At 59.1% G+C, this 25,333-nt stretch overlaps 2 protein-coding genes across 2 annotated transcripts in view; one reads left to right on the forward strand and one right to left on the reverse strand.

Annotated features, from left to right (window-relative positions):
* COL18A1 (collagen type XVIII alpha 1 chain) overlaps positions 1 to 4,563 on the forward strand; it is a gene marked incomplete at its 5' end in the record, with an annotated part of 48,324 nt that extends 43,761 nt beyond the window's left edge. The window contains 6 exons of the mRNA XM_079705542.1: positions 207 to 338; positions 755 to 787; positions 1,879 to 2,124; positions 2,390 to 2,587; positions 3,089 to 3,204; positions 4,134 to 4,563. Of these exons, the coding sequence (XP_079561668.1) occupies positions 207 to 338; positions 755 to 787; positions 1,879 to 2,124; positions 2,390 to 2,587; positions 3,089 to 3,204; positions 4,134 to 4,347 (939 nt within the window). The 3' untranslated portion in view covers positions 4,348 to 4,563. The remainder of the gene's footprint in view (positions 1 to 206; positions 339 to 754; positions 788 to 1,878; positions 2,125 to 2,389; positions 2,588 to 3,088; positions 3,205 to 4,133) is intronic.
* A 2,972-nt stretch (positions 4,564 to 7,535) lies between these two features.
* On the reverse strand, positions 7,536 to 25,028 carry SLC19A1 (solute carrier family 19 member 1). The gene is made up of 5 exons (XM_079705582.1): positions 24,385 to 25,028; positions 19,582 to 20,350; positions 19,312 to 19,504; positions 16,375 to 16,516; positions 7,536 to 8,365 (listed from the first exon to the last, which is right to left on the reverse strand). Exons 1-5 carry the CDS (start codon positions 24,571 to 24,573, stop codon positions 8,141 to 8,143), a joined length of 1,518 nt encoding a protein of 505 aa, XP_079561708.1. The 5' UTR covers positions 24,574 to 25,028; the 3' UTR covers positions 7,536 to 8,140.
* Positions 25,029 to 25,333: the final 305 nt, after the last annotated feature.

Consider the following 25,333-nt stretch of genomic DNA (forward strand, 5'->3'; position numbering starts at 1 on the left):
GTTGAGAAGGTCCCTGAGGGCGGGTCTGCTGTGCAGAGGCTGTGGTGGCCCAGGCACTCCGGGGTTGAGGTGTCCCCGTGGCGCTCATGGGGCCAGCCTGGCAAGGAGGCGGCCACGTAGGTCTTCAGACTGTCGCAGCCCCCAACCCTCCCCATGAGCCCAGAGGCCCTCTATGCGCAAGGGACCCCACTGGGCTGGGCTTCCAGCAGGTGAGGGTCTGGGCCACGTACCAGACCCTGCTGGACCAGGTGCCCGAAGTGCCGGAGGGCTGGCTCGTCTATGTGGCCGACAGAGAGGAGCTGTACGTCCGGGTCCGGAACGGGTTCCGGAAGGTTCTGGTGAGTTCTGGACAGGGCGATCCCTGCACGTGGTGGGGGGACTTCCCACTTCGCTTTTGGGGTGAAGGGTACAGAGAAGATGGGAGGCGGAGGACCCGCGTTGCAGGGGGCCCTGGCGCCTGGCGAGCAGTAGGGACCAGCCGGGCAGGGCCCGCGGGCGTGCTGCCAGCGGTCCTCCATCCTCACCCGCTTCCCTCCACTTCTCTCTTCTATTAGAAGCTGCTCTATGGCAGTTTTAGGTTCACAGAGAAGTGACTCTCAGTTTTTAAACTAACAGATATGCTTACTGTGTGCCGGGCACCAGGTGGGGGGCACTGGGACGCAGCCATGCCGGCCTTCCCCGGTGTGGGGGGCGGCCAGAGCGAGTGGCGCTGGCTGGGTCAGAGGTCCCGGGGTGACCCCCTGTTTTCTTCCAGCTGGAGGCCCGCACGCCCCTTCCCCGCAGGACGGTAAGGAGCATCCCTTCTTCCCACGACCATCTCGGGGGACCGGTGGGCAGGGGTGCAGCCTGGGTGGGGCCCCCTGCCGGGGATGGGGGTGCAGACCGTCCTCGTCACCCTCCCCAGGTGAGGGGCTCCTCTGAGTCCTTGTCTGTCTGCCCTCGTCCAGAGGGCTGGGCACGGGGACAGACCCTTCAGGCTGTGGAGGGAGGAGGAAGGAGGGGGCAGGTGGGAGGGGGCCCAGGATATTCCAGTCTCCCTAAGTAGGGGTCGCGTCCCCCAGGCGGTGGCTTCTCTGAGTAGAAGTCACAGCCTCTCAGACGGCTCAAGAGCGGGGCTCCGTGCTAGGTCTCGGGGGTCCGGGTTCAGTGTGGGCTGGTCTGCCCCGACGCCAGGCTCGGGGAGTCCCTTCTCTCACGCAGCACCTCGTCCCGGGCGCTGTTCTAGGCGCGGGGACAGCTGTGCCTGAAACAGGCAAAGCCCCCGCCCCGCGGAGGTGACATCGTGTTGGGGAGACAGGCAGTAAGGGCAGTAGGTGACTAGGCAATAGCATATAATTATATAAATATAAACATTTCAGATAGATACATGAATTCATTCTATAACTTATGATTGCATTAGATGTTACTACCAGGTAATAGGTACCAGGTAACAGGTATACAGGCAACAGGTGTCCGAAGGTGCTGGGTGCTGTGGGAAGGGGATGGAACTGGGAAGCGGGCGGGGCACAGGGGCTGGCATTTGGAGGTCGAGGTCACCGTCAGAGGTAGGAACCGGGCAGAGGCTTAAGGGGCGGCTGGTACCACGGCTGCAGCAGGGGGAGGTTAGGGGGATGCGGTCGGCCCAAGGGTGCCCAGGGCCACGGGGAGGAGGTGGCTCCTGAGGGTGATGGACCCGGGGGCTTGAGCAGAGGGCCACCCAGCCCGACTGAGGTGTCACCAGGCCGGCTCTGGCCCGACACGCCGGGCGCCACCTCCAGTCTGGCGTCGCCGGCCCAAGAGCACAGCTGGGTGCAGACGAAGGGTGTGCAGGGCCGGGCAGCGGGACCCGCGGGTGCAGGAGGCCCAGCCCCACGGCGCCGACTGCCTCTCCGCCTGCAGGACAACGAGGTGGCCGCTTTGCAGCCCCCCGTGGTGCAGCTGCACGAGGGCAACCCGTACCCCCGCCGGGAGCCCCCGCACCCCACAGCGCGGTCCTGGCGGGCCGACGACATCCTGGCCAGCGCCCCGCGCTTGACACACGCCCAGCCCTACCCCGGGGCCCCGCACCCCGGCGCCTACGCGCACCTCCGGCCGGCAACCCCCACGGCCTCACCCGCCCACCCTCACCACGACTTCCAGCCAGTGGTGAGTGACCACCTTGGGCGGCGCTGGGGTTGGAGAGTCCGGAGCCCAGAGCAGCCGGGGAGGGTGCTGGTGCTGGTGCTGGTGCTGGGACCGGGACCCGCCCTCCCCGCTCCCTCGCTCCTCCCCTCCCTCCCCTCCCCTCCCCTCCCCCCCCCACCGCTGCCCCGGGGTCCACCCCGATCGCATCCCAGAGACCCACCCGGGGTCGGGGGTGGGGGCCGCAGAGACCCGGGCCATCGGGTCTGACACGCGGCTCCACCCGCAGCTCCACCTGGTCGCGCTCAACAGCCCGCAGTCAGGAGGCCTGCGTGGCATCCGCGGCGCCGACTTCCAGTGCTTCCAGCAGGCGCGCGCCGCGGGGCTGGCGGGCACCTTCCGCGCCTTCCTGTCCTCGCGGCTGCAGGACCTCTACAGCATCGTGCGCCGTGCAGACCGCGCCACCCTGCCCATCGTCAACCTCAGAGTGCGTGCGTGCCCCAACCTGGGCCAGGCCTGGGGGTCGGGTGGGCGCTGGGCAGGTCTTGCCCCTGAGGACCACCGGGCACCCTATGGAGCCCCCACATGGTCCCCGACCCCTGCCCCCGCCTGCCAGGCGCGCTGGCGCATCACCAGCTTCCGGAGGTGGCCTGGTCCCTTGGGCCCTCACCACTCGGGTGTCAGTCCAGGGCTGGGCGTCCCTGCACTGGTGCTCTTCACGGGGATGTGTCCACGGCTCCTTCCACGAATGCAACCACGTGCTTTCTGGATGCACCGAGCGCCGGTGTTCCCCGGGACCAAAGGCGGTGGACTCACTCTGGCCCAGGGTCCAGGGCTGGGGGAGGGTGCCCTGCGTTCCTGGGAGAGGGTGGGAGGCCTGGGGCCAGCCCCGCCTTGGGCGGGTGTGGGCGGTGCTGCAACCCCCTCGGCCGCTCGTCCCTCTGGCAGGAGATAACCAGAGACGGGATGACCCCGCTTCCCTCCGCAGGATGAGGTGCTGTCTCCCAGCTGGGAGGCCTTGTTCTCGGGCTCCGAGGGCCAGCTGAAGCCCGGTGCCCGCATCTTCTCTTTCGACGGCAGAGACGTCCTACAGCACCCCGCCTGGTAGGTCCGCTGTGTGGGCGCAGCAGCTCGGGGCCTCTCTGGATCCAAGAGCCCTGAGCAAAGGGGCGACGCTCCTGGCTCTGAGCCTCCAGGCTGACCCAATCCTGGAACACGCTCGCGGCTTAAAACCCCCAAAATCCAGAAGCACAGGAGGAAGAGTAGAGAGCGTCGTTTGCGGTGTTACCTGTAACACCCTCACCTGGCCTGCTTCCCCGGGCAAGTGCCCCCAACTTCCTGCTGGGGAGACAGGCTCCAGCCCCTTCTGTCTGTCACATAACATCACAGCGAATTACTTCTATAAATTCCTCAATATGGAATCTCTGGGTCGGAGAACACGCGTGCCTACCTGACACGCTGGCAGAAGTCGCTAGCTTGCCCTCAGGTCGGCTTCACGCCCATCGTGCCCCTGCTTGCAGGTGTGAGGCCCCTGTTCCCCAACACTCGGGGGCTCAGGGTCTCAGACGAGCCTGCATCCCTGCCTTCACCGAGGAGCCAGGGCCGTGCTCCGGCCCGTGTGGGAGCCTCGGGCAGGGCTGTGGGCTCCACCGGCCCAGGGGCTGGTCCGAGGCCAGAACCCCAGGCCTGCGCCTCGTTCCCAGTGAGGAGGCCGTACTGAGATGGGCTTTACGAAGCACAGGCACTCGAAGCCAGGTCCACCCAGGCCCCGAAGGGTCAGCCCTCGAGGTCACCGGGTGCTGCTGGCCAGGCTGTGCCCCCAAAAGCAGCAGCAGGACGGGGTGTGATCTGGGAGACCGAGCGCCCAGGACGAGGTTGGCCTGACTCCTGGCCACCCGAGTCCCTGCCCTCCCAGTGGCCCCCGCATCCCGCCAAACCTCTGCCTTTGGGAGACGCCCTGTCCTGCCTGGGGTGGCCTCCAGCGTGGGGCGGGGGTGGCCCCCGGTGAGACTGACGGCCGGTGCCCCTTGCAGGCCCCAGAAGAGCTTGTGGCACGGCTCGGACCCCAGCGGGCGCCGGCTGACGGAGAGCTACTGCGAGACGTGGCGGACAGAGGCCAGGGCGGCCACCGGCCAGGCCTCCTCACTGCTGGCGGGCCGGCTGCTGGAGCAGAAAGCGGCGGGCTGCTCCAACGCCTTCATCGTCCTCTGCATCGAGAACAGCTTCATGACCTCCTCCTCCAAGTAGGGCCTCTGCTGGCTCCACGGACAGATGGACACACAGAGGGCCGGAGAAGAGCCAGGCGGCAGGCAGGGGAGTGGACACGCCCCCGGCCCGCGGAGGGAGCCTCTGCTGGCGCCCAGGGCGGGGACCTGGCTGGGACACTTTGCTGTATGGTTCACGTTTCATGTAATCCTCCAGAAATAAAAAGAAGCCAAAGAGTGTATTTTTTAAAAAGTTTAAGACAGCCTGGTGCCCAGACTCTCCCTCCCACCCACCGCTCCCCCAGAGCCTCGGTGCCTGTGCTGCCCTCTTGGCCCGAATCAGACCAGGGGGTGGACCTGGCCCATTTAGGCAAGAGGCCGACTTGGAACCTTCTGCCTGGGGAGGCCTCCCGGGTGCCGAGTGGGGCCCCCAACCACCCGGGCAGGTGCTGGTGGCTCTGTTTCCTGCCCAGAAAGCCTTGTGGCGCCAATGCCAGGCCTTTCTGCAGGGCAGCCACGAGGAGGCGCTGGGGCCTCCCTCCTGCCCTCTCTCCAGCTGGCCGGCTCTCTCTCGGGTCACATGCAGTGCTAGGGGAGACCACCTCCTCTCAGCCTCTGGCAGCAACTCCCCTGGCTGCAAGGTTCCAAGCTCAACCCCCGCCCCCGCACACCCCCGGGGCTCCTGGTGCTGCAGTGTGCAGCCAGCCCCGCCACGTGGGCCCGTCTGCGGTCCTCTCTGTCCCACGCTGGCTTCCCGTGTCCCCTGAGGTCCCACCGGCACAGAGCCTGGCCCGGCCCGGACTGTACTGGGAGAGCTTTGAGGGGTCCATAAACCAGCACTGGGTCCCTGGGCCCAGACCTCACACAGGGTGCTCCTTCCCTGACTCCAATGCCTGACCAGCTCTGCCCAGCAGCATGTCCGGGGACCCAACTGGGCCCGGACCCAGGCTGCCTCAAGTCCTGGGTCAGACCTGCCTCCTGCTGAGCTTGGCACCAAGACCCCGGGTTCACCTTTGCAGGACAGAGAGGCAGAAGCCCTCGGAGGCAAAAGGCCACACGTGCCCCCCGCCAGGACAGAGCCCACAGGCTGGCCAGCCAAGCAAGCCCTGGGACGGGCGAGGCTGCACGGAGGGGCTGGGCCGTGTCCACAGGCGGGCCGCGCGTGCTTGGACCCTGCTCACCACTGTCTGTAGCAGCGCGTCTCGGGGAAAACCCACATCATTGCCCTCCTTGTGGGAGGAGTGCAGGGGACATTTTGGGGTGCGCGCGGGCATCTCCAGGGGAGCTGGCGGGGTGGCCCAGAGCCCAGCTGCCACAGGGTCTGCTGTCCAGGCACTGTGACTGTAAACCGCAGGGGCTGGTCCTGTGAACTGTGTCTGTGGTTTCCAAACAGGCGCCAAATAAAAATGACCATTTCCACTGACACTTGGTTTGCAAGCAGCTTTCACTGTCGTGAGTCCTCAGGAGCCTCTGTCCTGGACGGCCCAGCTGGTCAGTCCTGCTAAAGGAGCACAGGTGTGCACAGGTGTACGCAGCAGATGTGTACGGATACACACAGGTGTGCAGATGCACACGGATGCACATGAACACACATGGGTTCCCAGATGCATGGTCGTCCTTCGGTACCCGTGGGGGATTGGTTCCAGGACCCCCTCAGATACCAAACCTGCAGATGTTCAGGACCCTTATATAAAATGGTGTAATACTTGCATATAACCTATGCACATCCTCCTGTATGCTTTATCTCAGGTTACTTATCATTCCTAACACAACAAAAATGCCATATAAATAGTTGTAAATACAATGTAAATTCCATGTAAATAGTAGCTGGCACATGGCCAATTCAAGTTTTGCTTTTTGAAACTTCCTGGAATTTAGAAAAAAATATTTTCAATCCACAGTTGGTTCAATCCTCAGATGTGGAATGCACGGATACGGAGGACCACCATGGGTGTGCGCTGGTGTACATGGATATACACACGTGCAGATATACACATCTGTGCATGGGTGTACATGGATAAACGCAGAGGCCCCTCAGATGTGAGTGGATATACATGGGTGTGAGATACACGTGGGTGTATACAGATGTACACGGATGTGAGATACAGAAACACATGGATGTACACGGCTGTCCATGGATGCCACAGGCGCCCCACACCTTTTTTCTCTCTCAGGGTCTCCCTGGCAGTGGCCAGCAGCCTCACAAGCTCTTCGGAGCCGGGTAGGTGGTCCGGCCCCGGCCCCCGTGCCCCCCACAGCTGTGGCAGATGTCTGAGCCCGAGGGGCCGTGCACACTGCACAGAGCAGGGGCTCAGTGGTGCCCCAGGAGCTCGGGACCGGGGCTGGCAGAGGCCGAGCGGGGGGACCAGCGCCTGTGGGGAGGCTGCAGGGGAAGCAGGGGGCAGCGGGAGACCAGGGCGCTGGGTCATGCTCATGGGGGGCACAGAGCAGAGCCCTGCCTCCTGGGTCAGTAGCCAGAGGCGAGCCTCCTCCACCCATCAAGCCCCGCCAGCTCCCTGAGCATGGAGGGGGTGCTGCCCTTTCCCAGCAGCGCCCTGGGGTCGGCTGTGGTGTCTTGAGCGGAGGCGCCTGGGGACCACCTGCCCTATCTGACCCACACCAACAGCCGTGAGTTGAGTCAAGCTGCGTGTACAGCCTCTTCCTTGACCCTCAGGGTGCCCGGAGACGCCCTGCTCACCCAACCCGACCTCAGGGGTCCCAGGGGGCAGCCAGCTCCGGCCCCTCCTCCACCAGGCGTCCTGCTCTGAACTCGCAGCAGCGACCTTTCCCAAAGACCCTGGATGAGGGCCGGAGGCCATGGGAGGGGCCGGGTTCAGCTCAGGACGGGGTTGGGTCCTCACCTGCTGGGGGGCAGGGCTGGGACCCTCTCTTGACCGGATGGATGCGTGGAGTCAGGGGTCCCCTGGGGCTGTGTGTCTGCTTCACGTGCCTGGGGCCAGGTGGACGGTGTCACATCTCAGAGGAAGCACTACCGGCTCTCGGGCCCGGCGGCAGTGCCCGGGTAACGTGGGCAAGTCCCCCGGGGGCTGGCGCGTGAGTGGCCCCCATCACCGGGAGGGGGCCAGCATCAACCCAGCTCCGGATCGAAGGACAGAGAGGACCTGGGGTGAAGCCCAGAACGGAGGAGCTGGTGCTCCCGGGCTTCCACCCGACGGAACCGCCACCCCCAGGGACCCACTTCTCCCCCAGAAACAAGCCAGAAGAGGGTCCTCATTTTTGTCTGTTTTTTAAAAAAAGGAACAGAGCCTTGTTCACAACGGAAGTACCTGGACAACTGTGGACGTCACAGTTCAGCCACGGGCTCAGGAACACGGTCCCCACCCCCAGGGCCCGGGACACCCCGTGGGCCCCGGGTCCCCTGGGCTTGCGTCTGGGACCACTTTGCCATTTCCCTGGGACAAGGGGGTGAAAGCAGGGAGGTCTGGCGGGCACGTGGACCCCCCGCACCAGCCACGTGTAGGCAGGGACAGCAAACCAGCCCCCAGTGGCCGGGCAGCTGCCTGAGCGTCCCCGGCAGGCCGCGGGTCATGGCCAGGGCGTGAAGCAGGGCTGAGGAGTGCCCCGCTCGGGGTGAGCCAAGGGCCCCTCGCAGAGGCTGGAGGCCCCCGAGGCTTGGGTCTCAGGGACAGAGCACGGGGGCCCGACAGTCACCAGTGCCACAACCTGACGACGTGGACGATGCCGGAAACCTGGCTGCTGACACCAAGACAGGCAGCTGCTGGGGACGTGTCAGCTGTGAGGTCAAGGCCCAGGCTCGCTGCCTCTGGTGTCAGGAACCTGGCCGCCCACCGGCCAGGAGAGCAGGTCGGGCAGGGTCAGGCCTTGGCCTCGGGCTGCTGCATCGGCTCCCCCACGGCTCGCACGCCGGCCTCTGGGGCGGGCCCGTCCTGCGCGGCCGGCTCCCACACCGGGCTCATCAGCTCCTGGGCCGGCGGCAGGGGCTGGTGGCGGCCCTGTCGGAAGTGGCGCAGGCCGGCCAGCAAGGCCGCCAGGACATAGGCGGCAAACAGCACCAGGAAGTACACGGCGTAGATGAGGAACTGGAACAGAGAGGGCGCAGGTGAGGCGGGCGGGGCACCCGCCCTCACGCCCTCCCGCTCAGAGGCCAGGGGAGCACGCATGGCAAGGGGGGCGGGCACCCAGGGGCCAGGGAGGCAGGAGCAGGGCCCAGCCCCCACCCACCCAGCGGAGCTTCTGTAAACCCAGCACTTCTGCGCCTGCGCCACCTGCCCCGCAGCACTTTGATCACCTTGTGTGACAGCAAATGTGCACTGGGCTCTGGGGCCAAGTCCTCACGGAGGACACCTGTGCGGGCGGAGGCTGGTGGAGGAGAACAGGCCGCCCAGGTCTCGCGGCCCCCGCAGCCCCCATGGCCCCAGGGCAGTGCAGCCCTGCACCCGGGAACCAGTGAAGCTGCACAGCGGTGACGCACACGGAGGAGTGCCCTGCACACGGGAAACTCCCCCCGGTTCTCAGACCGCAGTGGGCAGGGGGTCCAGGGTGGTCAACTTCGTGTGGGGGCCAGACGAGTGTGAGTCCCGCCCACGGCCCCGGAGCTCAGCTGCCCCAAGTGGTCTCCCCGAGAACCCCTCAGCACTGCATGCTCAGCCCTTCTAGGAAAGCTCATTTTCAGAAGCAAAACCAGGAAATGAAACGTCGGGGACTTGGCTTCCGGGAAGACGGAGCTGGCATGACTTGCCTGTTCCTCCCAAGTACGATTAAAACCCTGGACACTGCACAGACGACACACAGAAGGTGCCTCTGAAAAGTGGATGGGGGCAGACTAGCTGGGACCTTGGAATCCAAGGGGCACCACGGCAATGTGTTCCCTGGGCTTTTTTTCTTTCTGCTGCAAGTATTTTTAAAGGAACCAAAGAAGCCCACAAACCAGAAATACCAGGAAACACAGAAGAAAACACTCAACAAAAGCTGCTCCGACCGAAGGATCAGGAGAGGGACCCCACCCCAGCCAGCAGGACAGGACACTGATGAATGGGAACCACTCTCCTCCAGCCAGACCCCGCCCTCGTGACCCAGGCTGTAAAACCCCTCACCCCCGTCGGGTGGTGTTGGTCAGGGCCCAGTGGGGAGCTGGAATGTTCATCCATAGGGACCACATGGAAAGCCTGGACTTTCACTCCCCCCAGGTGGTGCCCCCCCTCCCTGAAGAGTCAGGACTTTTACCCCACCCAGCAGCAGTGAGAATGCCCCTCCCCCACCAGTGTCACTGGAGGCCACATGGGGAGCAGTAATGAAGCACCCATGGCCCTCCTGACCACTGCAGGCCATGTGGGGAGCTGGCACTCCCTTCCTTGCCCAGCAGTAAGGAGAAGCCCCACCCCACCCTTCAGTGTGAGGAGGGCTGAGTCGGGAGCCTAGAATTCCACCCCACCTGGCTATAACGAGTTGCATGCCCCTAGTCCTCTGCTAGGCTGGTGTCAGGAGAAGCTAGCTAAAACAGAAGGATTAAATAAGAGCCAGAGTCTCAAAACATAACAGCCAAAACGTACAGGTTTCATTAAAAAAAAAAAATCACTCAGCATACTTACAACCACAAAGATCTCTAAATGAATGAAATACAATCAACAGACACCCACACCAAGATGACAGAGATGTTAAAGTTATCTGAGAAGGATTTTAAGGTAGCCATCATAAAAATGCTTCAACAAGCAATAACAAACATGCTTGAGACAAATGAAAAAAGTCTCAGCAAAGAAACAGGAGAGATAAAGACGAAAAGTTACAATTGAAAAATATAATAACCAAAATAAATACTCAGCAAATGGTCTCAACAACAGAATGGAGGGCACAGAGAAAAGAATCAGTGAACTGGAAGATGGAACAATAGAAATCATCAAATCTGAACAACAAAGAGAAAACAGATGGGGGAAAAAAAGCAGAGCCTCATTCTCCAGGGGACAAAATGTAACACTGTGTCATGGGTGTAAAATAAGAAGAAAGAAAAAAAATGGGGCTGAAAAAGTACTTGAGGAAATAATGACTCGGAAAACTTCCCAAGTCTGGCAAGGGACATAAACCTATAGATTCAAGAAGCTGAGAGAACCCCAAACAAGACAACACGCCCCAAATCAGACCAACACACTATATTCAAATTTTTGAAAGTTAAAGACAAAGAAAAAGGAAAAAGCTTGAAAGCAGCCAGAAAAAAAAATGACACCTTAAGGGAAAAATAATTAGAACGACAGTGGATTTTTCATCAGAAACCAGGAAGGCCGCAAGGAAATGACAAATTTTTCTCATACTGAAAAATTCAGGAATGAAAAATAAATCAAGACATTCTCAGATAAAGAAAAACTAAAAGAACAATTTGTCACTGGCAGACCTGCCTTGAAAGAATGCTTAAAGGAGGTTCTCTAAACAGAAAGTAAATGATAAGAAACTTGGAACATCAGGAAGGAGAAAGAACACAGTGATCAAAATTGCGGGTAAATAGACTTTCCTTCTCTTCAGTTTCCTAAATGTTTGACAGCTGGAGCAAAAGTTATTATCCTATCTTAGGTGGCTCTAATGGTATACAGAAGAAATAAGTAAGGCACTTATACTTAAACAGTAGAGAGAAAAGTGACCTAAAGGAGGTGAGATTTCAATACTTCACTACAACTGGCCATTTAATACACAAAGCAACCATCAAAAAAGTTACCATGAGAGATACACTCAAAAATACAATAGATAAACCAAAATGAAATTCTGAAGAATCTATCAATAATCTATGAGAAGGCACAAAAAAAGAAAACAGAAACAAAAGGCAGAGAGAATAAAAAGAAAACAAAAAATGAAATGGCAGACATAAGGACTAATACATCAACAATTACACTAAATATAAATGGTCTAAATAAACCAATTACAGACAGATATTGGCAGAGTGGATTAAAAAAACATGACAACCGTATGCTATCTACAAGATACTCAGGTATAACAATATAGTCAAGTTAAAAGTAAAAGGATGGAAGACAATATGTCATGTAAACATTAACCGAAGGAAAGCAGAATGGCTATATTAATATCACGTAAAGTAGACTTCAGAGAAAAGAAAATGGCCACAGGCAGAGAAGAACATTATATAATGATAAAAGGCTCAATCCACCAAGATATCCAGTGTATGTGTATGCAACAGAGAGCTGCAAAAACGTGAAGCAAAAACACGACAGAATTGAAAGGAGAAATAGACAAAGTCACAATTATAAATGGAAACCTCAACACCCCTTCTCAACAATAGGCCAGACAAAAAAATCCATAAGGATAGAGAAGAAAGCAATACCACCATTGACTATAGGACCTTATTGATATTTATGGAACACTCCACCCCAAAACAGCAGAATTCACATTCTTTTCAAGTGTACATGGAGCTTATAACAAGATAGACCATGTCCCGGCCCCTAAAACAAACCTCAACAAATTATAAGAATTGAAATAATACAGATTGTGTTCTCTGATCACAATAGAACATAATCAACATAGAAATTAATAACAGAAAGATAACAGGAAAATATCAAAACACTTGGAAAATAAACAACACATTTTGAAATAATCATAGGTCAACTAGAAAGTATGAAAGGAGACAGAAATACATAGAAATGAATGAAAAAGAAAATACAACATATCAACATCTGTGGGGTGCAGCTAAAGCAGGCTGAGAGGGAAATGTATAGCAATAAATGGAAATATTAGAAAAGAAGAATTCTCATACGATTTATCTAAGCTCCCATTTAAAGAACCTAGAAAAAGATGAGCAAAATAAATCCAAAGCAAGCAGAAAAAAGGAAATAATAAGGACAAAAGTTCTAGCCAGTAACAGTAAGGCAAGAAAAATAGATAAAAAGCGTTAAAAAAAAAAGACCTCCCAGAACTAATACGTGACCTCAGCAAGACTATACAAGGTTAACTCACAAATATCAGTGTATTTCTTATACAGGCAGACCTCAGAGATATTGCTCAGTTCCGAACCGCCGCAATAAAGTAAATATTGCAATAAAGCAAGTCACACAAATTTTTTGGTTTCCCAGTGCATACAATAATTATGTTTATGCAATAATATAGTCTATTAAGTGTGCAACAGCATTATGTCTAAAAAAAACAATGTGCATACCTTAATAAAAATACTTTATTGCTAAAAACTGCTGTCATCTGACAATGCAGGGTTGCCACAAACCTTCAACTTGTAAAAAAGTCAGTATCTGTGAAGCACAATAAAGTGAAGTCTGCCTGTACTAGCAGTGAACACCTGGACACTGTTATGGACTGAACTGTATCCCTCCAAAATTCATTTGTTGAAGCCCTAAGCCCCAGTGTGACTGTATTTAGAGATGGGGCCTTTCAGGAATGATTAAGGTGAAATGAGGTCATGAGGGTGGGACTCCTTATAAGAGAGAGAGAGACACCAGGAGTGCACACACACCGAGGAAAGACCACATGGGGACACAAGGAGAAGACGGCCATCTGCATGCTGAGGAGAGAGGCCTCAGGAGAAACCAAACCTGCTGACACCTTGATCTCAGACTTCCAGCCTCCAGACTGTTAGAGAATAAATTTCTGCTGCATAAACTACCCAGTCTGTGATATTTTGTTATGGCAGCCCTAGAAGATTAATGCAGACACCAAAATTATAAATACAGTATCATTTACAGTTGCTCAAAAACCACTGAAATTCTTAGGAATAAATCTAACAAAACGTGCACAGCACTACAGTACTTGCATGTTGAAAACTACAAAATGCTGAAAGAAATCAAAGTTCTAAATAAATGGAGAGACATACCATGTTCACAGGTTGGAAGATTCAACATAATAAAAGATGTCAGTCCTCCCAATATTGATAAACAGGCTTAATGCAATTCCTAGCAAAAGCCCAGCAAAAATTTTTGTAGATATACACATGATTACTCTAAAATTTATAGGGAAAGGCAAAGAAACTATAATAGCTAAAATAATTTTTTTTTTTAATTTCAAAGTTGGAGTAATCAGTGTACCAAATTTCAAAAACTTACCACCTAGCTACACAAACAGGACAGTGTGGTGGTGGAGGGAGGGTAGGCACATAGCTCAACAAAACAGACAGAGAGCCCAGAAACAGACTCACGCAAGTGGTGGAAAGCAATTCAGTCTTTTCAGCAAATGGTGCTAGAGCAACCAGACATCCACAGACAAAGGAATGAAATGTTGTAAGCTTCATACCTTACACAAAAATTAACTCAAAACAGGTCACAGACTGAGATGTTGGGGAAAATCTTTGGGACCCAGGGCCAAAGAGTTATTATATGTGACACCAAAACTAATATCCCCAAAAGGACAAGTGAATAAATCAGACCTCATCAAAATTAAAAACTTATGTTGAAAACAACCCTATTAGGAAGATGAGACGGTGAGCTATGAGCAGGGAGAAGACTTTGCAAAGCACACACCCAACAAAGGACGACTACCTAGAATCTACAGACATTCTCAAAACTCAAGTGAAAAAACAAAGGAGCCAATTAGGAAATGGGCAGAAAGTGAAGAAACACTTCACCAAAGAGGATGTACAGATGGCAGCTGCACGTGGGAAGAAGAGCATCACAGCCATCAGGGAAATGCAAATTCAAACCACAGGGACCATCAGCCCTCCACACTGTTCGCAACGGCCGAACAGAAATGGTGACCACACTGAAAGCTGATGAGAATGTGGGGAAACCTGATCCCTCAGGCACGGCCAGTGGGAATGTAAAATGGTGCAGCGACCGTGGAAAACAGTCTGGCAGCCACCACGTGACTCAACAACTGCACTTCAGGGCATCTGTCCAGAGAAATGGAAATCTGGGTTCACACAAAAAGCTATAAACAAATGTTTAGAGCAGCCCCCAACCAGATAAAGCCAGGGCTCTTGGCGGTGAGTCGGTAAATGAGCCGTGGTCCAGCCACCGCGGAGCCCCACGCAGCAAAGGACCAGAGTGAAGTAGCCACGTGTCTCCAGGACTTGGGCTGAGTGGGGAAGGCAATCCCGACTCACAGCTGCAGGGTCCCACTCTCGCGATGACAACGCTATAGAAATGGGGGGCAGACCGTGGTGGCCAGCGGTCGGGGAGGAGGCAGGGTGGGGGCCCGGTGTGGCCGCAGGGGGCAGGGGGTATGCTCCCATCTCGACTGTGCGCGGTCCGTATCCCAAGAGCGCCCGCGCCGCAGAACTGCAGGACGTGACTGGTGGGGAGGCTGGGCCCGCACCAGGTACGTGGGTCTTTGCATCCCCTGTTACCCCACAGGTGAGTGTGTGGTGACCCAGAAGTAGAGTTCAACTGAAAAGACAAGCCAGCCCAGGCCAGCTCCCTGCACGCTCCGTGCTGGTTCCCACCCCCGGCTCTGCCCTGCTCTCACCACCCAGGACGGAGGGAAAGGGCACCCGGAGCACCACACGCAGGAAAGGTGAGTAGCACGAGCCGGGGTGACTTTCCTTCTGGACGCCCCCAGGATTTCCAGCTACGAACAAACCTCTAGAGTTACCTTTTAACCAGGAGATTAATCCAGCAGGAGAAAAATCAATATATTGTCATCAGCTTGACCCAACGTGGCCAGAAGCTGTCACGTGGAAGGGGCTGGGGCCAGGTCAGGCGAGGAAGGCCCAGCCCCTGCCCCCCGCCTTGGGCCCCTTGGAAGCCCCGCTGCCCAGAGCCGGGACACCCAGGGCTCCAGAAAGGGAGAGGCTCCCCCAGGTGCTGGGGTCCCTCCCAGGCCAGCTGGACAGCTGCCAGGCAAGGCCCCATGGAAAGGCCAGGGGACAACATGCTCCCCTGCGGAGGCCACCGCTCTGGGGGAGAGGCCTCCCCTGGAGGGTCCCCGGTGAAGGAGGCCCCAGCCCGCCACCTCTGGACGACAGGCCTTGTGCTCTCCGGACAACCCCTCCCGCCCACCCTGTAGGTGCAGCTGCACATGCACCTGTGGACCTGAGTCCAGCCTGGCCACCCTGCTCAGCCACAGTCCCCAGTGTTCAGCCTGGGGTGGATGGGGCAGTGTCCCTGGAGGGCCCCGTTGGTGACCAAGGGCCAAGACCTGCCTGCCCGTGTGGACACAAAGGACCAGAGGCTCTGATGTCCTTCACCAAAATGGATGTCCAAACCCCATCCAAAAAGCCAGTTTCTGAACAAGAGGGTCTCGCATGCCCGGGACTTCCTTCCTGGCCAGCTTTGAGATCACCAAGGCACCTCGGACAGAGGGCTGGGACTTCTCCATGGAGCCGACCAAGCCCCAGGGAGGTCTGGGCTCCCAGCAGATGGAGGCTGCGTCCCACAGGCAGAGGGTGGGGCAGGATCCCCAGGGAGCCCAGTAACAACCCCTCCCACGGGACCATCCTCTGGCTAATTCCAGCTCACTCAAGAGTGGTCCTGCCCTGGGTGAGGCCACCGGGAGTCACATGCCCGAGCGGCCCCCAGCCTCACAGCGAACAGGAATTCTCAAGTTCTTCTTGGAAGACCGAGGACCCGCCTAGGACCGGATGGAGGGAGGGGATGGGAAAGGGGCCAGCACGCGCCAACGTCAACCCCACGAGCTCCACTCTCCGCTGCCCTCCACAGAGGAGACAGACAGCTGTCCCGTGAGCCAGGACCCATCGCAGGCAGGGACCTGAACGAGGGCACAGGGAATGCTCGGCCACGCCTCTGTCCCTCCTGGGACCTCAGCCAGTGCAGGGGGCGCCCAGGGCCAGTGAGAGCGCCTCCAGAGCGACCTGCACCCGGGCCAGCCTTGGAGGCCCCAGAGGTCTCACCACACTCCACCGCGCGTGCCCACCGCACTGCCCAGACGCGGGCGGCATTTACAGCCCCAAACTCAGCCCTGGCAGGGAGCCGCACAGGCCAGATTGTGGCCCCCTGTCACCTTGCCCTCTGACCCTTCCCTCCCTGCTCCCGCTCAGTCCAGAGGGTCTGGATGGAGACGCCCCATGCTCAGTGGGTCTGTGGTCTGGGTCCCGGGAAAGGCAACACCACTGGCTGGGTGGCCACCAGGAGGCCTGGCCAGGACACGCCCCAGAGCCTTCCCTCCTCAAGGAAGTGAGCCCAAAACGGGGGCTCACCTGAGAGCGGACCGGGAGGCCCAGGCCCCGCTTGTCGGAGACAACGAGGGTGATGATGGTCTTGAGAACAGTGGCGAGGAACGTGTTGACTCCGAAGACAAGGGCGCGGAGCTCTTGAGAAAGAGAAGACGCGATCTGAAAACTTAACGGGGAAGCGGCCGAGGTCAGACTCAGCTGGGGGCGAGATGCACGCACAGGCGCAGAGGCCCAGGTGCGGGGCAGCGCTCCTGGGCCGCCAGGAACAGCCGCGGGGGACAGGCGAGACCCGCCCAGTGCCCAGGCGGCCCACCGCTCCGGGGCTGCGTCCTGATCTGGCACGTCCTCCTGCACGACTCACAAAGCGAGTGCAAAGCCAGGTGCAGAGGCAACCTCGGGAGATGCTTCAAGTCTCCTGGTAACTCCAGGGCAGAGTAAGTCGTAATCGCTACAGGTTCCCGGAAAATCGGCCTCATGAGAGCCGGGCGTTAACAGACAGGGCACTGCCCGGACAGAGTACGAGGAAAATCCCGGATTAAAGTCCTTTGTCGTTAAGTGATTCACTACATTATAGAAAGAACCGTAAAACAAACAAAGGAGGCAGGAGGAATTAATACGCTCAGAGCCTGCAGTGCTCGGCAAAGAAATTAACATTTGAACATACTTCCAATTAAAAGCCCCAAAGTGCCTTTAAAAAAAAAAAAGAAAAAACTGATCAGAAGTGTCCTAAAGTTCTGAAGAATAAATGAACAAAAATACCCAAGAAGCCTTTAAAGAGAGTGACCGAGGAGCTTCTGCTGGGGGGCTCAGGGGGAGGGGACAGTACACGAAGTGGGAGGATGAGCAGTCATGTGACAAACGGCGCACTAACTAAGAGAAGACAGCAGGCGGATCAAAGGTCCCTGATGACAGAGTAACTCCTGGGAAGCGGGAGCTGGGCCAGGTCCCGCGGGCACAGGCAGGACGCCACACCACACACACAACCGACTCAGGCAGTGCTGCACCAACTCCGAGAGTCGGATGAAAGCAAACGGGAACACGGCAACACGTAATAAAAGGCTCCTGTCACGTGTGGTAGATGTAAGCGCGTTGCAGATAATCAGGAAAAAAGAAATCCCAGCAGAAAAAGAAGCCACCGGTATAAACTGGGCGGGACACCAGGGAAAGGCAACTGGCCCGCGGGCCGCCCTCCACCACCCGCAGGGGCTGTGTGCCTGCCTGGACAGCGTCTGCAACATCTCTGAAACCCCCTTCCAAAGCACGTGCCCTCTGACCTGGCCGGTTCCCTTCCAGGACCCACCTGAGGCCATTATCAGAATTTGGGAAGAAAAATGTAGGTGAGAGGGTGTGGCTCCCATGTTGTCTGTCACAGGAAGATATCGGAGACAGGGGCCTTATCACCAGGAGGACCAACGACAATGCCCTCTGACGTGGAGCCACGCGGTTACGAGGGGCAGGGGTGCAGAGTGACCCCGGCTCGCCCCAGGCAGCCCAACACCCACGTCAGCCACGGGGGCTGGGGTCTGAGGGGGTCTGCTGTCTCCTTCACGCCTTTCTGCCTCACATTTGACCTTTTCTGCATCGTATCAGATCTTTTTGCCACGAACATCTATGGCTTCTACAATTAACAAGAACACGTGAGACACTAAGTGGTCCTGGGAGAAGTGAGGGAAAGACACCCACGGCCCTGGCGCCCGCTCCGGAACGCTGACAGTGACAGGACAGGTGGGACGTTTGCAGGCTGAGCCTCAGGAGGGGAGGACACAGCATCCAGGTTGCATGGAAGTCCAGGCCATAGCCACGGCCACGGGGGCAGGGGGGCATTAGGAGCAGAAACCAAGAGAGCAGGGCCAGGGTAGTCGGGGTGTCTGGGCAGCACTGACCCTGAGGGGGAGGAAAGGAAGGACGCAGCCCAGGGCAGGAGAGGGACGCTGGGTGCCGGGCGCTCCTGTGAGACGGCTCAGGGGAATCAGGCCACCACGCTGCGGGGCGACGGCTGCAGAGGGTCAGGAGTCTGAGGACACGCTCTGAGCTCAACACCAGGCAGGGACAGATCTCGTTGTGTGTGATCGGAGTGGACAGTTGAAGTGCGGAGGGAGGTGTCCCCAGGGAGATGGGGCTCAGAGGGGAGCTAGGGCCAAACAGCTGGGGACAATGACAGGCCACCTGCCAGGTGCAGGAGGTGTAAGCATGTGTCCTGAGCACGTGTGCTGTGTGTGGCATGAGGGCATGTTATGGTGTGAACACATACGGTGTGAGCACATGTCTGGGGTGAACACATGGTGTGCATGTGCAGCTTCGTGAGAGGTCCAGTCCAAAGGGTGTACGAGGGTGTCAGAAGCCAGCAAGATGCAGGCTGAGGAAGGTTCTGGAAGGCATGGGTGGTCGGCACGCAGCTCCCAGGATGTCCCTGGGCCAGTGCTGGAGCATCCCCAGGACTGTGAGGAACACAAGGGCATCAGGGGAAGGGCTCCCCCAGGCAGAAGGCAAGCCGGGTCACCCAGTCACTCTTGGGCTGTGGGCCACCGTGCCCAGCAGCAGGAGTGGGAGGGGATGGGAATGACCCAAGATAGGACAGCAGGGCCAGGAGACTGGAAGAAAGGACTTCCCAAGGTCCGGTCCCTGTGGACACTGCGGCTCAAGGGGGGAGCAAAGGGGACACCCACGTGGCTCCTTGCCCAGCCTTGCGATCCCAGTGGCCAGGACGGGGCATGCTGTGGACACGTGGGGCCCTGGCTACAGCCACCCAGGGCTCACGCGCCTCCTGATGTGAGTGACGTACCAGCACACCTGCTCCACGCTGCCCGGCACATACCCCTGCTGCTCCCCATGGAACCTTCTGGAAGGAGGCCTCTCGATACACACAGTGCACGACCCTCCAGCTGCCCACCCTCGGCACCAGTCTTTCGGGACTCTCCTGCCAGCAGTCCCACATGGCCACCCCGCACCAGCCCGACTCACGTGGCGATGGGCACCAGGAACTGGTAGGAGCCACGGAAGAGCACAAAGGCCGAGTAGCACAGCCAGATGTTGCTGGTCTTGTACATGAGGAAGATGAGCCCAGCCTGCAGCACCGTCACCACCGCGATGATCAGCTTCGCCCACAGCGCCCAACGGATCTTCACGAAGCCGGCGGCAAAGGAGGTGATGGCACCTGGGGAGACAAGACGCGTCGGCGCCGTCCTTGGCCTCACGGGTCACCCCCGTCTGGGTGAGGCAGGCGGGGCGTACCGAGCAGAGTGGAGGCGGCATCCGCCCCGCCGTTGTAGACCCTCGTGGTGTCCGTGGTGGGGTTGACCACGTTCCACAGGATGTGCACGTAGTAGACGATCAGGTAGTAGCCGGCGGAGTTGAAGACCCACCAGAGGGACCAGAGGCGCAGCTGCGGCAGCTGCGCGGTGCGGCCCAGCTCGCGGAGCATGTGCGCGAGCGCCGAGTCCCGCCAGGAGGCCGGCAGCCGGCCCGGCTTCCCACCCGTGGGCTGAACTTGGCCCAGGTTCATCCGGTCCAGCTCAGAGGGCGAGGCCCCGGCACACGCGGGCGCTCCGCGGTTGAAGAAGAGGCTGCGCTTGGGGCGCTTCAGGAAGAGCGTGAGGACCAGGCTGAAGGTGAGGAAAGCCAGCGAGATGTAGTTGAGCGTGGAGAAGGGGACCCTGCCCATCGTGACCAGCAGCTGGCCCAGCACGGAGCTGGTGAAGACACCCAGCAGCACGGAGGCCCGCGAGTAGCCGGCCACGCGCTGGTAGCAGGCGGGGGGCACCAGCGAGAAGACGTAGGAGGAGTAGGCGATGCGGGCCGCCATGGTGATGCTGAAGAAAAACTCCATGAACTGCATGTGCAGCACGGACGCGCCGAAGAGCAGCAGCAGCCACACGGACACATAGCTCAGGCCCTGCAGCAGCAGCACCGGCTTGTAGCGCAGGTAGTCGGTCAGCAGGAAGATGGGCACCAGCACTGCCAGGTAGGAGTAGGACAGCACTGGCGTGATCTCGTTGGTGACCTGCGGGACAGCAGGCGTGTGACCCCAAGCCCCCGGAGTGCCCGTCGCCCATCACGTCTACCGGGCTTGGCCGGGTGCCTGGGAGCCCCACCCGGACCCCACGCACCCCTTTACCACGGCGCCCCACCAGGACTACGTGGGGAGCGCTGTCCTCCAAAAACGTGCAGCCCATTAAGACTGTCCAGGGCAGCCAGGGAAACGGAGAAAAGCACAGCCCGACCCCCGACCGTGCTCTACCCTGACCTCATCCCCCACGGGCGTGCTTCTCAGACAGTAGCTCGGTGCTGACACATGCAGAGAGCCGGTAAGTACACTGAAAATAACCAGTAACTACATGCTAAGCCATGCCGATCCAGGCTTGTTTGTTTCTACCTAAATAAAAACACGATATGATCTCACCTTAAGTCTACCGATACAGAAAACAGAGCTGTGACCAATCTACACTCATGCTGGCCGCCAAGGAAGGCCTTCATTGGCCGATCCCACTCGGTCCCAGGGCACAAGGGATGCAGGAGAGGACCAGGCCCTCAACCCCCCTTTGCCAGGCAGGACTAGGGGGATGCGTCCACGGGACCCAGGACTCCCTGCTCCACCAAGGGAGCTGCCCGCAGCCTCGGTCACTCAGCTCTCCATTCAAAGAGGGCTGGCCCAGTAGGAACCTCCTTCCTGGGCACACAGGGCAGAGGCCAGAGCCACAGACCCACTTGGGACAACAGCCAGATGTGCCCATGGCCGCCCAGGAAGGGCTATCCTGGACTCACCTGGGCCCAGGCCCCACCAAGAGGTCCCAGCTCACGAGAGGCCCAGGCCCCTGGCCTTGGCCCCTTCCTGGGGGATGGACACGGGGGGCACCCTGTGCTCAGAGCCTCTCCTGAGGCCCCAGGTGGGTTTTCAGCAGGTGGCCCCTCACAGGGGTTGCACCAGACCCCATCTGACACCTCCCAGGGGCTCCGACTGAGAGCCTCACCCAGGGATTCCACCTGATGCTGCCCAGGGCCCGGCCATGGCTCAGATCAGCCAGGGCAGCACCAGGTGAGCCTCGGGCCTTGTTGGGTTCTCAGAGGCTTTGGCCTCCCTTGGGTCCTACCTGACTCAGGCCTGACCACCTGCTAACACCATGGGGCGATCCCTGCGCCAGCCCAGGGGGCCCTCAGCCCTGCAAGGCCAGCAGGCACCAAGGCCCACTTTATAGATGCTACGGAGGACCCAGGGCCGAGCCCAGGCCAGGACGTGGGGCCCAGCCGAGCCCACCGCTTAGTGGCCGGCTCACCTGCGGGTTTCTGCAGCCCTCGAATCTGTCCACCCAGGATGTGCCACCTGACCAGCCAGCCCCAGGGCAGTGCTTCCCAGTGTGTGCCCAGGACCCCGGGCTGGCACGCACACCCACCACCTCCAGGGCTCCCCTGCCTGGTGGCCTCCTGCACCACATGCCCACCAGAAGCCACGGCTGACCCCAAAGGCTGTGGTTCCCCCAAACACCGAGCACTAATGGCCCCAGGACAGTCTAAGACAGTATTGGTGCAAGTCCGTCCCTGGGGCAGGATGAGTAACCAGCGCTGGTTCCAGAGCCATGGGGGCCAGCTGCAGGGGTCAGAGCCTTGTTTATGGAAAAGTCCTGGAACATCAAACCATCCCTCAGTTAGCTGACGAAACCTCTTGGCAGATGGCTTGCACAGCTGCAAGGGCCACGGGGTCAGAGCTGAGGGACACCAGCTGGACTCTCCGTCCCGCTGCCCACACTTCTCAGGCAGGGCAAGCACACAGGCCAGGCGAGAGGCTGCCCTGTGTCACACCTGTGAAGTGCTGGGAGCACGGGCACCCACAAAGTCCCTGGGGCATGAGGACGGCCCCCTACTGGCCTCGGTCCAGCATCGCTGGGCCACTTCCCAACACCTCGGTTTGGACGGGCCGGGTCCAGGCTGATGGGCAGGATGTGGGAGCTGGGGCCAGGTCATGACCCAGGTGGCTTCAGGGCAGCAGCTGCTCTGAAGTCAGGAGGCCTGGCTGGGGCCCCACAGCAGCCAGGACCAGGATGGGGCGCCATGGGCCCTGAGGACCGGCAGGACTGGGGAGCAGGGCCAGGCCAGGCCAGAGGGGACCCGCATTCCAGGAGGAGCAGCCTCACGAGCCAACACCTGGCAGCACCCAGGGGTCGCTGAGTCCTGCCTGACAGGGGAGGGAGGACAGGACAGGGCCATCACAGAGGATCCCGCCAGAACGGCAGGGTCAGCCATGGGCTTGGAGGGACTGCTGTGTGAGGGGCAGGGGTCATCATGGCGGGGGTGGGGGCACGACCCAACCCAGGCAGCTCAGATGCAGAGGAATCACAGGCCCAAAGGCGCAAAGCAAAGCTCGGCCCCTCCGGAGGTACTTCACGAACCGGCGGTGGTGGCATGTGGGGCAACACTCAGCACAAACCAAAAGGAAAATCCAGCAGAATTAAAAGGTGAAGCTGCGGCATAAAAGGACACGGCAAGCAGGGAGGAGGCCGGCGCAGACAGGAGAATCCGCTGCCCACAGGCGGTGGATCCCGCCAGCGCCAGGAGCCCGCCAGGCACAGGAAGGCAGACGCCCACAGGGAGGGGGAGACTGGCTGAGGCCTCGCTCTGGGGACAGCCAGGAACACGGGACCGCGGCAGAAATCGAGGAAATGCAAACCCAGCAGCAAGCTCTTCCGTCTATCAGATGGGCAGAAACTCAACAGTGCCTCGCGGGTGCTGGCCCGAGGAGCTGGAAGCAGCCTCACGCTGCAGGGGGTCACAGCAGGAAGCCACCAGCAGCAGCATTTCCCTCAGGGACGAGCTGGAGACCCCGGAGACCCCTGGAGCAGGGGTGGGCAGGCCCTCAGTTTGGGGTTTGAGGTCCTGAATGCAAGTTGGGCAGCTGCAGCCCAAATCTGTGTGGGAGGGTCACAGACCCACCGGGCTCTTCCCAGACAGGCCCCTGCCGTCCTCCAGTCACGTCCAAGGCCTGGTGGGTGGCTTAATTTCTGCAACCTATTGTTTAATCAGTTACTGCATGAGCTAAGAGGGCAGGTGGGGGGAGTTCATGACAGGTTTTCCTTCTGGTTATTTTCACGGAGCTTCCCACTCACTCACGTCACCTCCGCAGTGGAAGACAGCCCCTTGCAGAACACAGCGGTGTCCGGGGAACTGGCCAATCAGTGAGCGAGGGATGTGCCAGACTGGCTGTTCGAGGGGGGCAAGCCCCCACCCCGGACTCACCTGGGAAGTGACCCCTCTGGCTGCAGTGCTGGCCGTGCGGTCAGACACAGTCACACACACACACACAGATTTGAGCCTGTGCACGCAGCCCAGGCACCCCAGTGTGTCCATTTTCCAGGAGGACTACTTTGAGGGAACAGGCCTCATCTGCACGGCGACTCCATGTGACTTAATTCTGGGGTTGCTGAGGGGTTGGGGCCAAGCTCTGGGCCAGGGAGAGGCAGGGACTCCCTGAAGAAATCAAGTGGGAAATCTAGGGGGCCAGCAACAGCGACAGCGGGTGTGGAGGCCGGCGGCCACCCTGGAGGGGACAGACAGGGCTGGCGGGCCGGGGCCACGCTCTGGGGTGGCGGGCAGTCCTCAGGCAGGACGAGGTGTGGTGACCACAGCCTAGACCGTGAGCTTCATCAACCAACGGCCTCTGAGCCCTTTTGATTTGTTTTATTTTATGGAGACAGAAACCGGGAGGGACACTGCCTGTTGCTGCTTCTACTCCACGTTTGACCCCAGAGACTCCCATCAGGTATAAGCTTATTAGTCAGGTTCCAATGAGATCCTTTGTCCTTGTTCTGAGCAAAAGGCAAATTCCTTCCGTAATCCCTTTGGGCAAACAGGCCTCTGCTGGAAGCAAGGGCACAGCGGGCGGGCGGGGGCCCGCTTGCACTCTCCCTTCAGAGGCCCACGGCAGGCATAGACCCCTCTGCCGGACTCGCCATCCCTCTAACAGCGGGGACCTGGTAGCCGCCAGCGCCCGCAGCCCGAGCAGCCCCCGCGCTCCGGCCCGTCCCGCCCACACGCGCACCCACGTGCCTGCTTCTGCGTGAAGTTCTTGTCGGGGCCCAGGAGGTAAGGCGTGATGAAGCTCTCCCCGGGCCGCATCTGGGCCATGAAGCCGTAGAAGCAGAGGCAGAACACCAGGCTCCACCAGGACTGCAGCTTGCGGCCCGGCCTGGGCTCCGCCGGCACCTGCTTCTCCACCTCCGGGCCGGAGAGGGCCATGCTGCCCAGGTCCCCGACGGCCCTGCAGGAGACCGAAGGGGACGCTGTGCCTGGGAAGGAGAGCCAGAGTCAGGGCAGCACAGCAGACAGCCCGCAGCCGTCTCCCACCCCCGGAAACTTGGCTGCAAAGGGCTCCTCCCCCCGGCATTCAATCGGGCTCAACCTCACACGGTGGAGAGGCCTCAGCCCCAGCCCCAGTCCCAGCCCCGTGGTCCAACCTGGAGCTTGTGACGATCCAGGAGCCAGGCCCAGCCAGGCCACGCTGTCACCACTTCTGGGGGCTCCAGGGCTGCAGCTCCCATAGGGTGGCTGCCAACCACGTGGGGCCCATAAATGTTAAGTAACGAAAACTAAATGCAATTTAAGATCCAGGTCCCCGGGGACACTGGGCTCATCTCACGTGCTCACGGCGCCGGCTGCGATTGCTGGGCTGCGTGCACCTCCCCCGCCAGGTCTGACGGCCTGATCCTCACGGGGTCACAGCACCAGGCGTGTCCAAGTGCCAGACCCAGAGGAGAAGCAGTCGCGCCCGCGATAGCCCAGAGGACGTGGCAGGAGGAGGACCTGCCGGGCCAGGCACACACCAGACCACAGTACAGGGGTCAGGGATGGGGACAGAGAACCCCCAGGGGCCACCGAGGGCAGAGAAAGACTTCACCCAGTACCGTGATTTCAACACAGGCCTGGGCCTTGCTCAGCAAGGGGAACTACTGCAGTCAAATGAGCCCGGCTGTTCCTTCCTCCTGTGTTTATTTCTGTG

Source organism: Hyperoodon ampullatus (genome assembly GCF_949752795.1).
Source record: "Hyperoodon ampullatus genome assembly, chromosome: 5".
NCBI classification, from domain to species: domain Eukaryota; kingdom Metazoa; phylum Chordata; class Mammalia; order Artiodactyla; family Ziphiidae; genus Hyperoodon; species Hyperoodon ampullatus.